Source organism: Hyaena hyaena, unplaced genomic scaffold, assembly GCF_003009895.1.
Source record: "Hyaena hyaena isolate Hyena2069 unplaced genomic scaffold, ASM300989v1 scaffold_143, whole genome shotgun sequence".
Classification (NCBI taxonomy): domain Eukaryota; kingdom Metazoa; phylum Chordata; class Mammalia; order Carnivora; family Hyaenidae; genus Hyaena; species Hyaena hyaena.
Genome location: NW_024080775.1, coordinates 708860 through 723423, shown reverse-complemented (window position 1 = coordinate 723423; position 14564 = coordinate 708860). Strand labels below are relative to the sequence as shown.

The 14564-nt window shown below is 36.0% G+C and overlaps 1 protein-coding gene across 1 annotated transcript in view; it reads right to left on the bottom strand.

The window, feature by feature from the left end:
* Positions 1–11722, bottom strand: part of SOX5 (SRY-box transcription factor 5) — a 349953-nt gene extending 338231 nt beyond the window's left edge. The window contains exon 1 of the mRNA XM_039238579.1: positions 11597–11722. Coding sequence (XP_039094510.1) covers positions 11597–11722 — 126 coding nt within the window. The remainder of the gene's footprint in view (positions 1–11596) is intronic.
* Between the last annotated feature and the right edge of the window lie 2842 nt (positions 11723–14564).

Genomic DNA, 14564 nt, shown 5'->3' with positions numbered 1-14564 from the left:
TATTCAGAGGTTCTATTATCATCCTCATTTTCAGAGGAGAACACAAAGGCACACAGAGACACCATAAAATTGAGACACCTTATAAAACATAGACTTTCTTGGAACCCAAGCAGTTCAAGGGCGAATTTAGGCTCTTTACCAGCACATTCTATATCGTTTAGTCTTATCAAAATGCAGTTCTGACTTGGTTTAGGTAGATTTTTCTGGTGGTGGTGGTGGCGGCGGGGATAGTTGCTGTTGATCAACAGGCTTAAAAACATTAACCAAAATTTGGCTATCAGTGAACAATACTGATGATAATTGATCCTGTGGTAAATATCTGACTGAGAGACTCAGATTATCCCAGATTGATAATCACGTCTTATGTTAATAGTTAAAAATACCAAAAACAAAACAAAACAAAACAAAAACTTAATGACAAGAGATTGATGTGTCTATTGGACTTCTCATTTCAAAAGTACTTTTCCTTAGCTTTAGTTTTCTTGTAGGTTACTTAAATTTATAAGAATTGAAAGTATCTGACATTGAATATAATGCACCATTTTTCTCCTAGATGTTAGAACTTAAACATTTCTTTAGACACTCACTTAACTAATATTTACTAAGCTGGTTCCTGCTGTATCCCAGGTACCAGAGTGCTTAATGTATACTAACTTCCCTAAACATAACACTCTCTCAGATGCTATTCTTAATCATACTTATTTTATAGATGATAAAAATAAGGTACAGAAAATTTCCATAATTGCCAAATGCTGTAAGATATTAAACAGCAGATCCTGGAATTTACTCAGTAATTTTGTCACTAGAGCCATGCGCTAAACCACTAGGCTTGCCAAGAGTTTTATAGCCAGAGCACAAATTACTACTAATCTAGATGTGAAAGGTTTAGCAAGTAATCCTTTAAAATCCCATATATTGCCCAACTGCCTATGCAGAACTTCTAGTACCATTCTGAAGTAGTTAAGTCTCTTGGTCCATTTCAAGCCAGATAAAAAGATGAAAAAACCAAGCGGTCTCTGAGTTAAGGTATAAGAGTCAAGCAACAATTATTCTACCTGAATGTCCCACATGTATCTCTAAGGGCTTTTACAATTATTTATTACGATAAACTATAAAAATGATTTCAATGTTTGTGTGAGTGGGAAGTCAGTAAGCACAATTCGTAAGTGCTTGGGTTCTAAAGTCATGACTCCAAACTCTCCCACTTACTTATTCGGCCAATTACTTTATCCAAGACTGTTTTCTGTCTGTAAACTGGGGATGATCATAGTTGTCTAACTCACTGAGCTGACGTAAAATTGGCCGAAATAAAAATGTAGGGTGGCTGGTATATAGAAGAAATTGAAATATTATACATTCCTATTATTAACTATTAGGTACCATATTCTAAAGAGCATTGACTATTTTAAATCTCATATGTGAATTTCAACTATCAGACTATGGATAGGCTCTAAGATATATTCACACAAGACTTCCAAAGTCTCTTCTTATATTCTACTGATGACTCTGGGGAAATCAAAATCTCAGATACAGAAGAAGCATGTTCTCTGACTCCTGTGTCCCTGGTGTGCAAAGCATGCCAGCCACTGCCACAAAGCCTAAAGATGGATACTGGTAACGGCCTGACAATATCCCCTGCTCCAGATATATGTTTACACAGAAGGAAGGGTCTAGTAGCGGCAGCAGAAGTGGGTACCAGGCTTAGCACCTTATTAAGTCTAACACTGTAAGTTATTGTAACCTATTTTTTGTTACTCATTAATACAGGTTTTGACTTTTTACATGATACATATTTTATATTCATACACACATAAAAAGCTCCTTCATAATATCTTTGTAGTTATGTTCCTTCTTTATATCCTGCCTCCATTTAAAACTGTTTATTCACTCTTAGAATATTATTTTCTCATTTAGTGTTATCGACCAACAAGATTAACTGTTTTATCTCGAGACAGGCTGGATTTTTAAGAGCTAAGAAGAGACACTGGAGTAAACATTGCTTCTCTATATAATGATAACATTGTTTGCTCTGCTGCCGCAGAAGCAGCCTTGACTAAATAAGACACAAAATCCAGTCACTTGTGTTCATTTACTTTATCATGTGATGTCAGTGTCACAGAGCTGCCCAAGGCTGCTCTCCTTACATTCACACCTCATCTGCTCACATGGATCATTCCTAAAAACTGTCTCTGGGAAAAAGTTTTAAAAAGCTTTCCGCCTTTGTATAAAGATCTGTTAACAAAAGGAGCGATTACAACTGTAAATTTAAGTTAGCTTTACATTTATTTCCCACTACAAATAACAAAGAGCTTTCAGCTTTCTCCTCTAGAGAGCATAGGAAACATAAAATTGACTTTGTAAAACAAAAAAAATGGGGGGAGAAAGGGTACAAAATGATCAAAGCTGGTCTCATATTAAAATGCTGTAATGAATTCATTGCTAATGACAGCTTTCACACCAATACAAATTATGGGCATCTCAAACTTTGCGGAGGAAAGAAAGAATTTAAACTCACTTAATGCTTTTAAGAGCACAGTGTTCCTTCTGAATTCAGATTGGCATCTCTTAAGGAATCCTTTCTCTTCAAAGTCCTCATCCTTATCTTCCTATTAGATTTTCTGTACTACTGAATGAATTCCTTTCTATTAAAAAAAAAAAAATCTATCACCCACCCTCCAATGCAGGCATTTGTGTTTATGTATACTTATAAAAGAGAAAGGTGTATGAGTCTAATTGCCAAAATACATGAGAAAAAGAAATTAAAATGAAAACCCATTACTTCCTTACTTGTTTTTTTTTTTTTTTTTTTTTTTGTATGACTTCACTTTCTCAGGATCCAAATTAAGTGCCAGTGTTTGTGCTTTTTAGAGAAACTGCTCTACAAAGATAATTCCTCTCTTTTTAGGTACAGCAGATAGTTGTATCTAACTGACAAAGCAAAGAGGGAATATGGTGTAAGTATTATTTGAAACATTTTGAGGTCCCATTGGCAACTGAGTTACCTAGTCTTATAGATTTCATTCTAATGCCTAGAATTCAGTCAACAACACTGGAAAATTCTTATTTCTTTTGCATTCCCTTAGGTGACTGTCCTTTGCAATTACAAAATAAGAAATAATGAGAAACTTGTTGCTATTATCACTCATAATAAGTTAATACAGAGAAAGTAACCTCAAAACCACTTTCTAGTTATGTAAATAATCTCCATTTTTACCAATCACTACAAAATCTCAAACTTAGGAAAGAAATGCGTAGACAAAAAGCAATAATTGAGTTAAAGAAAGAATCAAGAACGTATTGAAAATAGTGGCAGAAGCTGTCAAATAATTTAAAATAGAAGCTGGTAACAGGTGCACAAAGAGCATAACGTATCTGCTAGAGCACCAGGTCCCAGACATTTGGATTCAGTGAGAAGCACAATTTCGAAAAATAATATCAAAAACCAGTATAGACTTTTAAGTCCTTTTTTTGGTAAGTACATTAAAAATAATATTATACTTTGCTATCAACATTGAATCAAAAGAACAGTAAATATGATTTCTGAGTACACTGAGTAAATATGCCCCATAGTTTTGTGAAGAACTGACTAAAATCAGTGAAAATTCTCTCACAGAACAAGCCAACTGACCTTTATTAATCACATACAGTAAGAGAAACCTAGTCCGACTCCAGGAAGTTTGGCAAGCCCCCAAGAGGCAATATATGTAAATAAGAAGGAAGTATATATCAGAGCACAATGGTGCTGATTCTCCAACCCTGTCTTTCTTCCTGATAATGGCTCCATTGAGATCTACAAGAGGACCCATTAAGAATGTTTTCTGATAGAAGCAAACTGAAAGAGAGGAAAAGAGGAGCAAAGAAGGAAAAGAACCAAAGGAAGGAAATGAGGAAGAGTTGAAAACAAAACATCTAAGATACAAAATAAAAGTTGGTCCCCAAACTTTTCAATATTTTTAACTTACAAATACGAAGGATTCTAGTATGCAGATCAGCAATAGCAGATAAAATACAGATGGACACCTATCCATTCCACAAAATCAGGAGCACTGTTCAAGTAAATTTCTAGTACGGCTTCTTAGTGTCCTTCCTATAACCAATACCCTAGACAAGTATTTCATCATTCTTTCCACCTCATTCAAGGTGGTCACCCAGATAAAGAAAGGAAACATTCAAAACCCCCATAACTAAAGTAGTTGTTTTCCTATCAATGTGAGACATGAATTTTACTAACTTCCTCATATTTTATGTTAAGATATTTACAGTATGCTTTTTCTTCGGTGGTTTAACTTTCTCTTTTCCTCTTTCTTAGTTATTTCATCTGGGGAAAAATGTGGCAAAGGCAAAATCATACTCAGATATTGACTAAAGACCTTGTATTAATGCTATCCAATGGGATATATACAACTGTGAATCTCCTTAGCACTAGTTAGCCTATATCAGGATTCTACTATTTTATAGAAGATCATGGTGATTTTCTAGTTATCTTATCCCCATACTATACAAAAAGCTACAAAAAGGAAGGGTTCTGACTCATTCCCCTCTCTCTCGTAATAGGTATTCATTGTATATATTTAATTTATATTTTTCTACAATACTTCCTATTAAATTAAAGTCATTAAATTCATTAGGCTACATCTTCTTAAGCAAACATATTTCCCCCCAATACTAAAGCTTTAGAAGTTCTTATTTATTCACCTGTTACTACATAGCATTTTGTAGGGACACTCATCAAGTGTCCTGAACTAGCCTATAACTCCCACGTGACACTTTTCCCCCTCCATGGGAGAGTACATTCCTTAAATTTCTCAAGGCCCAGTTAACTTTAAACTCAACAGTAGTACTTCAAATATACTGTGGACATCAAATGAATCAAGGTTTTCTCCACTGGATATTCAGCCCTCCCCCTACCCGAAGGAATGGAATTGTAAGACAACAGAAGAAAAAGATCCATCGCACAACTTATCCAGTGGCTTTGATGAGCCCCCAACTGATTGTTTTTCACATGTCCTCATTCCTGCTAGCCCTGGGGTAATTTCCAGAAACAATGAAAGTATAAAGATTGAACCTCTTACATTCAAACACAAGCCTTGGATTATATCTAGATAAACAGCTTCATGTGGTATTTTCCGACAACATTTACAGAATAATGTTGGTAACAATGTAATTTCATTGTATGATAAACATCAATTTACCATAAAAAACAAATACAAACTTGTCACCATTTTCACCTTGTTTCAATTGAATTGGCCTTGTTCAGATAAGCAAGCCTATCTCTTACAGAAACAACAGTTTAGAGATAAACTGCGTGAAATCGGTATATGTGTGTGTAGAATTATACTGCCTACTATCATAATTTTATACTGCCACACCGCACATATGGCTTCCAAGCTTACTTTATCTGAATCTTTCTGAATCTATTCTCCATGCTATTAAACTGCACACATTCCACATCGTTCAAAAGTAATTACACTTTTGTCTAGAGTGTAGGAGACTGCTCTCCCTAAACAATGAAATTCTCATTATTAGAACTTGCACAATAACTGCACTGCTGTTAACAACAGTATGCATTATACCATCACAATAACTTATGCTAAGTTTGATATACAAAGGTAACCAGAAATTTAAAAGCTTATAAAAACTACCATATAGAAACAGGAATCTTTACCATACCATAATTAAGGTCCTATTCTGTGACTTATTTTTAAATAGCATGTGTATTTTTGTCTTTCGTATTTTACCTGAACAGTACTTCATGCATAACATTATCCTAGTCAAGCACTGAAGATACATTACTAATAACTGTTAGGTTACAAGCGAAGTTCACATAAAGAGTATTTCAAGACACAGCTATAATATAGCAATGAAAATTATTTGGGGGGTAAATGAGGAATCCCAGGAGTTGACAGTGAACCAGCACAAGTAAATGCCTCTCTCTGTCACATGCATGAAATGAATTTCCTCATTGTTTAAGGTTGGATTTTATACATTGGAGCTTTGCTATAATCTTGGTTCTCAGGTAGGTGTCCAACTTTTTTTTTAATATTTAGTTATTTTTGAGACAGAGAGAGACAGAGCATGAGCAGGGGAGGGGCAGAGAGAGAGGGAGACACAGAATCTGAAACAGGCTCCAGGCTCTAAGCTATCAGCACAGAGCCCAGTGCGGGACTCGAACCTATGAACAGTGAGGTCATGATCTGAGCCCAAGTCAGACACTTAACCGACTGAGACACCCAGGTGCCCCTATATGTCCAACTTCTATAGAAGATGCAACTTAAAGGTCTCCTGGATGGCTCAGTGGGCGGAACATTTGACTTCAGCTCAGGTCATGATCTCATGGTTCATGAGTTCGAGCCCCATGTAGGGCTCTGTGCTAACAGCTCAGAGCCTGGAGCCAGCTTTGGATTCTGTGTCTCCCTCTCTCTCTGCCCCTCCCCTGCTCGCACTCTGTCTCTCTCTCTCTCTCTCTCTCTCAAAATAAATAAATAAACATTTTTAAAAAGTTAGAAAAAAATAAGATCCGACTTAAATCACCTTTGTCTTCCTTTGATGGACTTCAGGAAGAAAACCGACTCACTGAATGCTGCTTCATCATAACTAGTGTTCCTGCAATGTTTAAACACAGTGACATTAAGGTAAATCAAATTATTAATCTCAATACGCTATGTGCCCAGAGGTTTTTTTTTCTAAACAATTCCAGGAAAATATCATCAATACACAAGTTAAATTATCTATCAAAATAGATTGAGGCATACTTCCAGATCCAATAGATCTTTACATGTTAAAAAATTTATACACATACACAGTATTTATTTCATAGAAAATTCAGCTATCTATAAAGTGAGCAACTCAAATTATTTTTTAACAAAAATACTGTACTGTTAAAATGTATAATTGTACGTTTTAAAAGTCACTGTTGGGAGGCAGCCACTCTACACTTATACAAAACTAGTCACTCAACTCAAGAGGATTTTAAGAAGTCAAAAGAGACTTTGGCTGAGATAAGAGTATACCTTCTGTGGAAAAAAAAATAAAAACAAAAAAGAGACAATTGACTATTCAGTAACCACAGGTGGTCGAGACTTTCATTTCACATCACATTTGACACTTGAACAACAATCTAACCAGCAGAAGTAGCAATGCAACCAGACAGAAAATGAGCACCAAAATGGCTACCACAGAGTCCCTTAGCTGCCTCTGATGCTGCTACTTGATTTCTCTTCAGACACCCTCTGTTCCCTTCTGGTGCTCATCTGTAATCACAACACTGACTGACATGAGGATATGTTTGTTCTCAATGGTTCTTTGCATCATGAAATAAATTCATCTGTATCAGAACTATTATTAAAAATGAGCCAGAAATTATAGTGATTCTGGCTTGTCTCTGAAAATCTACAGTGACAGTCTCCAAACCCATGTTTAAAAAGGGGGAAGGGGACAAGAAGATTTGATCTTCAGTGGAAGTAAAGCCCTGAACTGCCTTTCCGCTCATGTCAGAATACGATTTCCAAACTCGCCTTTCACCTTTTTTGAAGATTACGTGAAACTTGAAATTTTTCATTAATCGCCAATAAGAGTGTCAGAGAAGGAACCCACAGAGCCTGTCTTCTAGATACCTATGCGATCTGTGTCTCAATCTTGTAATGATTAGAAATCTGACAGTTTCTTAAATAAATATATGTATATAATCTGCTGAAAACACTTCATCCACAATGTACTCTGAATAATGAGTATATCATTTCAAGAATACGGATGGACCCATGGCATCCACACCAGAATAACTGTCTGTGAGCTGCTCTTATTTAGGCACTTAACTCATTTCTCCAAAACATTAAGGAAATAAACACAACTTCGGAAAGGAAGAATTGCATCTTCCTTTGACCCAGTTCCAAACACCTGCATACTCTGGATATGAACACACATCCCTATTTTCTCAAAATCTTTATATGGCAACAATTGTGAAGTGTACAGAACTTTTGTCTCAGAAAATATTTTCCAACTTAAATGTTATACAGAGAATATCTCTCTGTAACTTCAAGCCGCCTTACAGGGATTACTCATCAGTTTTACTTTATCTCTAAACTACACTGGCAATACAAAATGTGGACCTCTCTTGCTTTTTTTTAAATTTAAGAATAGAGTATGAACATCACACATAAATCGACAATGAAATCTGGAAACCTGGGGTGTTTTTCCCCCTTAAATTGAACTCTATGAAATAGAGACCATGAAACATTGCCTCTGTTTTCAAAGATATTGAACAGAGAAAAAATAGAAAATGTATTTTCCTGGGGCGCCTGGGTGGCTCAGTTGGCTAAGCATTCAACTTCAGCTCAGGTCATGATCTTGCAGTTCATGAGTTCCAGACCCACACCAGGCTCCGTGCTAACAGCTCAGAGCCTGGAGGCTGCTTTGGATGCTGTGTCTCCCTCTCTCTCTCACCCTTCTCCCTCATGCTCTGTCTCTCTCTGTCTCAAAAAAAAAAATGTATTTTCCTGCTGAAAAAAAATTTCCTGTTAGGTGAACATGACAATGGCCAACTATCCAGAAAAAGTATAATATATTTGTGTTAAATAACAATTCTATCTATCTATTCAATCATTTTGATAAATGAATAAAATATATTAATTTATAATGTAGGTCATGAGAAGAGATATAAACAGATGTCACAGATAAAAGAATAATGCAGCAAGCCCTCAGCTTTGGGAAGTCAGTGAAAACATCTCAGAAAGCAGCAAATTTTGAAATTGTGGGAGAAACATAGTTCATCAGGAAGGTAAAATATGACAAAAGAAAGTCTTTCAGGTACAAGGACTAAAGCTGTGTCATTCGAGGTCGCCTGGTATATTTCTGAACATGTATGAAAAACTTGGCATGACAAGAATATCAGGTCCATGGCAAGATGTGGCAGAAAAGACCAAGGTCATAGTTTGGTGCTACTCTATACAGAATTTTATGCTAAGACACAGAGTTATAGACTCAATCTTGTAAGAAACAAAGACACACATTAGTTCCCAAAGTGGGGTAAGTAATCCAACTCCTTTCTCAGGGAAACAAGTCTAGTGGATGTTGGAAGAAAAACCAGAGAGAGAGGCTAAAACTTTGAGATCATATGACAGACTTTTTTCCAACTGTCTACTCAAGAGATGAAAAGCTGATATGGAATCAAGAAACATTTGAGGCAGGAACAAATTTAGAAACCAGTTAGACATAAAGTAAAAGAATCAGTGTTCATGTCACTAAAACTAAGTCAAACTATTTGTATCCTGGGATCAGCTTGTGAATCTGATGCAAACTATAATCTTACTCACATGTATGCATAATACGAAATTCTCCATTCATTTCCCAGTTTGCCCATAGACCCTGGCTAAGAACTGCTGCTCTGGATGAAGTTGCTTGGGGAAAGGAGTTGTGTTTTATTCACATTTCCATAGTGCCCAACAACAACAACAACAAACTTGGTACAAAGTAGGCGATTCATAGTTTGCATCCAGTTGAACTGAATTCTCCATTACAAACTGAATGGTTTCATTTTCACTGACATCCTGCATCACAGCATCCCCTCATGCCAATTACAGAATGTAATTTAATATACCTTTCTTATACCCATCTTTGATTACATTTAAAATAATCTCCCCTTTATCTTTGTGGTATTCTTCTGGTTATAACTATTTATATCCTCTCCTTCAAATGTGTCTTTGTGTTTAGAGTAATATCACAGGAAAAACAACAAGAAGCATTCCCTGAGAGAAGGCAGTGGTCAAATATTGAGAGAGGAAAGCCATTAGCAGTGATGCAATGCCAAATAGAGGGTATGATCTCCTCACCCTGTTGAACTGTGTACTACCATTTTTTTTTTCCTTTTCTTTTCCTAATTTAACCTTTTTCAGAGGAGGGCAAAAAGTTGTATCATTGCACATAACTAATACAAACTCATGGTAGAGAAAGAAGTTAGGGACTATGGAGAGTATGATTTGGCTTGCCAAATAAGAGATAATCAGATAATAAAATATGTTTGTGTCCTTGTGAGGAGCTTGTAATGTTTATAAGCATGGACTCCAAAGCCAGAATGTCCGTACAAATAACCCTGGGTCTCCTAAGTATCAAGTTATTTAACCTCTGTGTGCCTTGGTTTCCTCATTTGTAAAACAAGACCAATAATAACACCCACTGTATTATTGTGAATGTTAAATGAGTTAATACATGCAATGTGATTAAAGTACCACATCTATATCAGTGTTTTAGTATTAGCTGAAACACTATCCTTGAGAGGAAAATCTTCGCGCATAGTCACATATCCGGGGAAATTTTGACCTGTAAGGCTTAAAATGTTGAAAGAGAGTATTTAAATCTAATGTGAGTATCAAAGAACAGCATCCATTTCACAGTTATTAGGGGATATCTGATTCTTCTTGTTGATTTAATTCTACATAAGTAATGCAGTAACATAAATAAGTAGGCATATTTCAGTTCCAAGCACATTTATGATATAATTTTCTAGAGAAAGAAAAACAAAAAAGATTTCACTGAATCAGAGTTGTCTTTATAAGTATGAGAAGGTCTGAGGAGACATAACTTTAATGGCCTTGATGATGATCCTTGAAGTAGAAGAGGAGGAGAAGGTCACGAAACCATGACATGTACCCAAGGAGTCGTGTTGAAAAAGTGGGGGTGGCTTTACTGGCAGCTAAGGGCCCTGCTACCTTGCCAACCTGCTGATTTTGCTTGTTTGAGTTCCTAAGAAGGACCTAAAAACCTTATGTGTGTGTGTGTGTGTGCGTACCCATGTGCATGTGTGCGCTTATACATTTCAGCCAAAGATGCTATGCCACTTTCTTCCCTTTCGTCCGTGAAACCAGTTTCCTAATCTTCCACAATGAGCCAGACCCCAGGACAAGGGGCCAGATAAATTATCCTGAGTTGCAAATTCAGGAATAGGATGCCCCAGGGAATTACTAAATTATCAAAACAATGTGAATGAAATTGAGTTAGAAATTATTGCAGTCTCATTAAAAAACTGTAGTTTCTATAAAATATATTCCTCCATAATATTCCCAGTACCATAAGGAATACTGGAATCCAATCTGGGCATAGCAAAGAATTGAAAAATATTGATTTATCATGGTGGAGATGTTCAAAATATGTTATAACTCTATCCAGAAAAACCTTTCATTAGAAATACTGTGACATCTCACTTTCATGCTAACTTTAAATGTGCTATTTTAACATTATTCTTATATGTATGTTTTTTTCTTCTAATTAAATTGTAAGTGGCTCACAAGCAAAATTCTTGAAAAAACAGAAAAAAAAAAGCATCTTCTACTTCCTACTGGAATCGACTTACTTATAAAGAATTCTAAGAGGTTAGGAGTGAATCTTGTGTATGGCTGGTAAGTAGATGATAATTATAAAGCCAAGTACTGAAGCCAAACTTATCAGAGGAGTAAACTGGTCAAAAGGTGAGTGTAGGCACAAGAGACCATGAGAAACCTACCATTGTATTGTGCTGAGAGGTGGGGGTCCTATGGCCACAAGTCTCTTGCGTCAGCAGAGAAACTGGCTGAAATTCCTCAGAGTGAGGCTTGTTGGGAAAACTCACATGCAAGGGAAGGTGAAAGGCTGGGAGCCCGTCACTCTCCTCTTCTCCCACTTTCGGTCTGCTTGTCACCATGGCTACCTCTCCATCTGCTTCCCCATACGGAGAGGCTGGTCGCTTGGAAGACATCCTAGAAGGAACAAAAGAGGAGAAAATAATGAAACCTCCACATAAATCCTTAATGCCGTCATTGTGTGGTTAGGGGCCATTGTAACAGAAATGCCTTTTTGTGCTGGCAGAGAGCAGGAAACCATCCAAATACCACTGCAAAGCGCACACAATCAGAAACAATGGCCAAGCAGGTAGCAACAGAACAGTGCTTGTTTGTTGTGAGAATAATACACTAATATAGCACTCTCTTGTATTCTGGCTTCTTAAACAAGAGAATTCACCTAAGAACACCGCATAATGAAAGCCCATTCCATTTTAAAGGGAAGAAAAATACCCATCTAGTTTTACACTTTGATAGACCTTACTGAAGACAGAACAGCTATGAATAACAAATACTATTGGCAGTAAAAAGAAGGGAAAGAACTAAAATTTCTTTCATCAAAAAATAAACAAAATAAGCGAATGGTTGCCGTTGTAATGAATTTACATTTTATTAAAAGTAGGATTATTATGACATGTAGAAATAAATATTGGTTATAAGCAGACTTCAGACTTCATGACAAAAAGTTTGATATTTGCTTATAGCTTATTAAGAATTGAATAAATTTTACAAATGCTGCTAATCTTGAAACATTTGAGGATTTTTATTCCTTCACCTCCCCCATTTATTTCTAATATCACACATGCAAAGTGGTAAAAAAAGTGAAAATATAAAAAAATATTTCAATTTTAATTTCCACAATGCAATGAAAGATTTAGATGTGGATTCTCAGACTTATTTGCTCTTTAGAATACCTAAGTGAAAGAAAAATCAAATAAAGATGTTTTGTTTTAATGAGTTAATGCCTATTAGAAAATCCACTTAGACAATAAAAAATTAAGCATTTTTTTTAAGTCTGACTAAAAATACTATTAGATAATGGTTAAAAATACGTGGCAATTCTTAAGTAGATAGTTCCCTTTCCTTTCACTTCAGATTTTATATAGAAGTAGTATAGAGTTGAAATTTCTTTTCTTTAAAATTTTTAAATGTTTTTAAAATTTATTTCTGAGAGACAGAGAGAGACAGCGTGAGCAGGGGAGGCTCAGAGACAGAGGGAGACACAGATTCTGAAGCAGGCTCCAGGCTCTGAGCTAGCTGTCAGCACAGAGCCCAATGTGGGGCTCGAGCCCACGAGCTGTGAAATCATGACCTGAGCCGAAGTCGGACGCCCAACCGACTGAGCCACCCAGGTGCCCCTAAAATGTCTAATTAAAGAAAAAAGCCTCTCTTGTATTTACAACTTGATCTGACCTTGAAAAAGTTGTTATTTTTGCTTAACAAGAGTGTTACAGAATCATCATTCTTATTCTAGACCAGGCAGGAAAGTCTTAACTGCCATACTGCTTCTTTCAAATAAAACCTTGATTTTTAAATTAAAAATTTACTATGAAAGAGATCTCCCTAATCAGTGCTGAATAATACTATTTGTAGGTTAAAATTTTCAAAGGAATTGAGTATTTGAGTACTGCAGATACTCTACTAAGAATAAGAGCACAGCTGAAAAAAAAAAAAAAATAAGGTCCCTGGAATCAGACAAACATAAATTAAAATACTGATTCTACTACTTACTAGCCATGAGACTTACCTTTAATCTATCTCCATTTATTCATCATTAAAATGAAATGTAAATATGTACTGGTAATGCTTTTTGAGACTAAGCTGTGTACTGTATGAAAAATGACTTGTAGAGCATTTAGCACAGAGTAGACACTCTATAAACCCACAGACATTGTTTACTTTAAAACTTTAGGGGAGCCTGAGTGGCTCAGTCAGTTAAGCATCTGACTTTGTCTCAGATCATGATCTCATGGTTCATGGGTTCAAGCCCTGGATCAGGCTCTATGCTGACAGCTCAGAGCCTGGAGCCTGTTTTGGACTCTGTGTCTCCCCCTCTTTCTCTGCCCTTTCCCTGCTCATGCTCTGTCTTTCGCTGTGTCTCAAAAATAAACAAACATTAAAAAAGTTTAAAAAAATTAAAAACTACAGGGTTACCTACACCTCCTTTCCTCAAAAAAAACAAAACAAAAAAGAAAAAACCCAAACCAAAACACTCTAAGACGAGGAAAGCAGATTGCTTTCCAAGAGTTAAACCATAAAATCAATGAGAAATATGAAATCTCCTGATGAGAAATGCTCCCTGGCCAATCATACTTAACAACAATCTGATGAAACATATTAGCAACCATAAAGAAGTAATACTAATAGCATAAATCCTCATCAGCTGAATAACAGAGAGAAACGAAGAAATGGTGGCTACAAAGCAAGCATTATCTAAAGGAGAAGCAGACTGGGCCATCACATTACAGGTATCTTTAGCTATTTCTCAGCTCATTACTACAGTTTACTCCAAGTATTCTCTAAGTATGGAGAGAGGAAGCAATAGTCTAGAGGTGGAATGGTGCTAGTCTCATTGGCATTGGCAACACCACATCTATCACCAAATTGAAACATTAAAGTATATGTAATAACTCTAAACACTAGAGATATTAACTGCCATTGTTCTGCTTCTATGCTTTCTAAGCAGACTTCCGATTGCCATGTAGAAAATGTGCTGACAAGAAGAGATTTAAAATTATTTAAGGTCTCTGTGAAGTGATTTATCAGAGTAAATCTATAAAAGGACTTTTAACAATTTCTTGTTTTACACATAGTTTGATTATAAGGAAACTATGCATTTATCATACCAGCCATAGTATTAATGGTGTGTGTAAGCATTATCACTGTTGGTGAAATTAATAAATTGGGATTCTGGTGTCTACTTCAGTCTTGTGTACAATAAGTCTCTTACTGTCCAAAAACTCCAGGCTACTGGCAAAA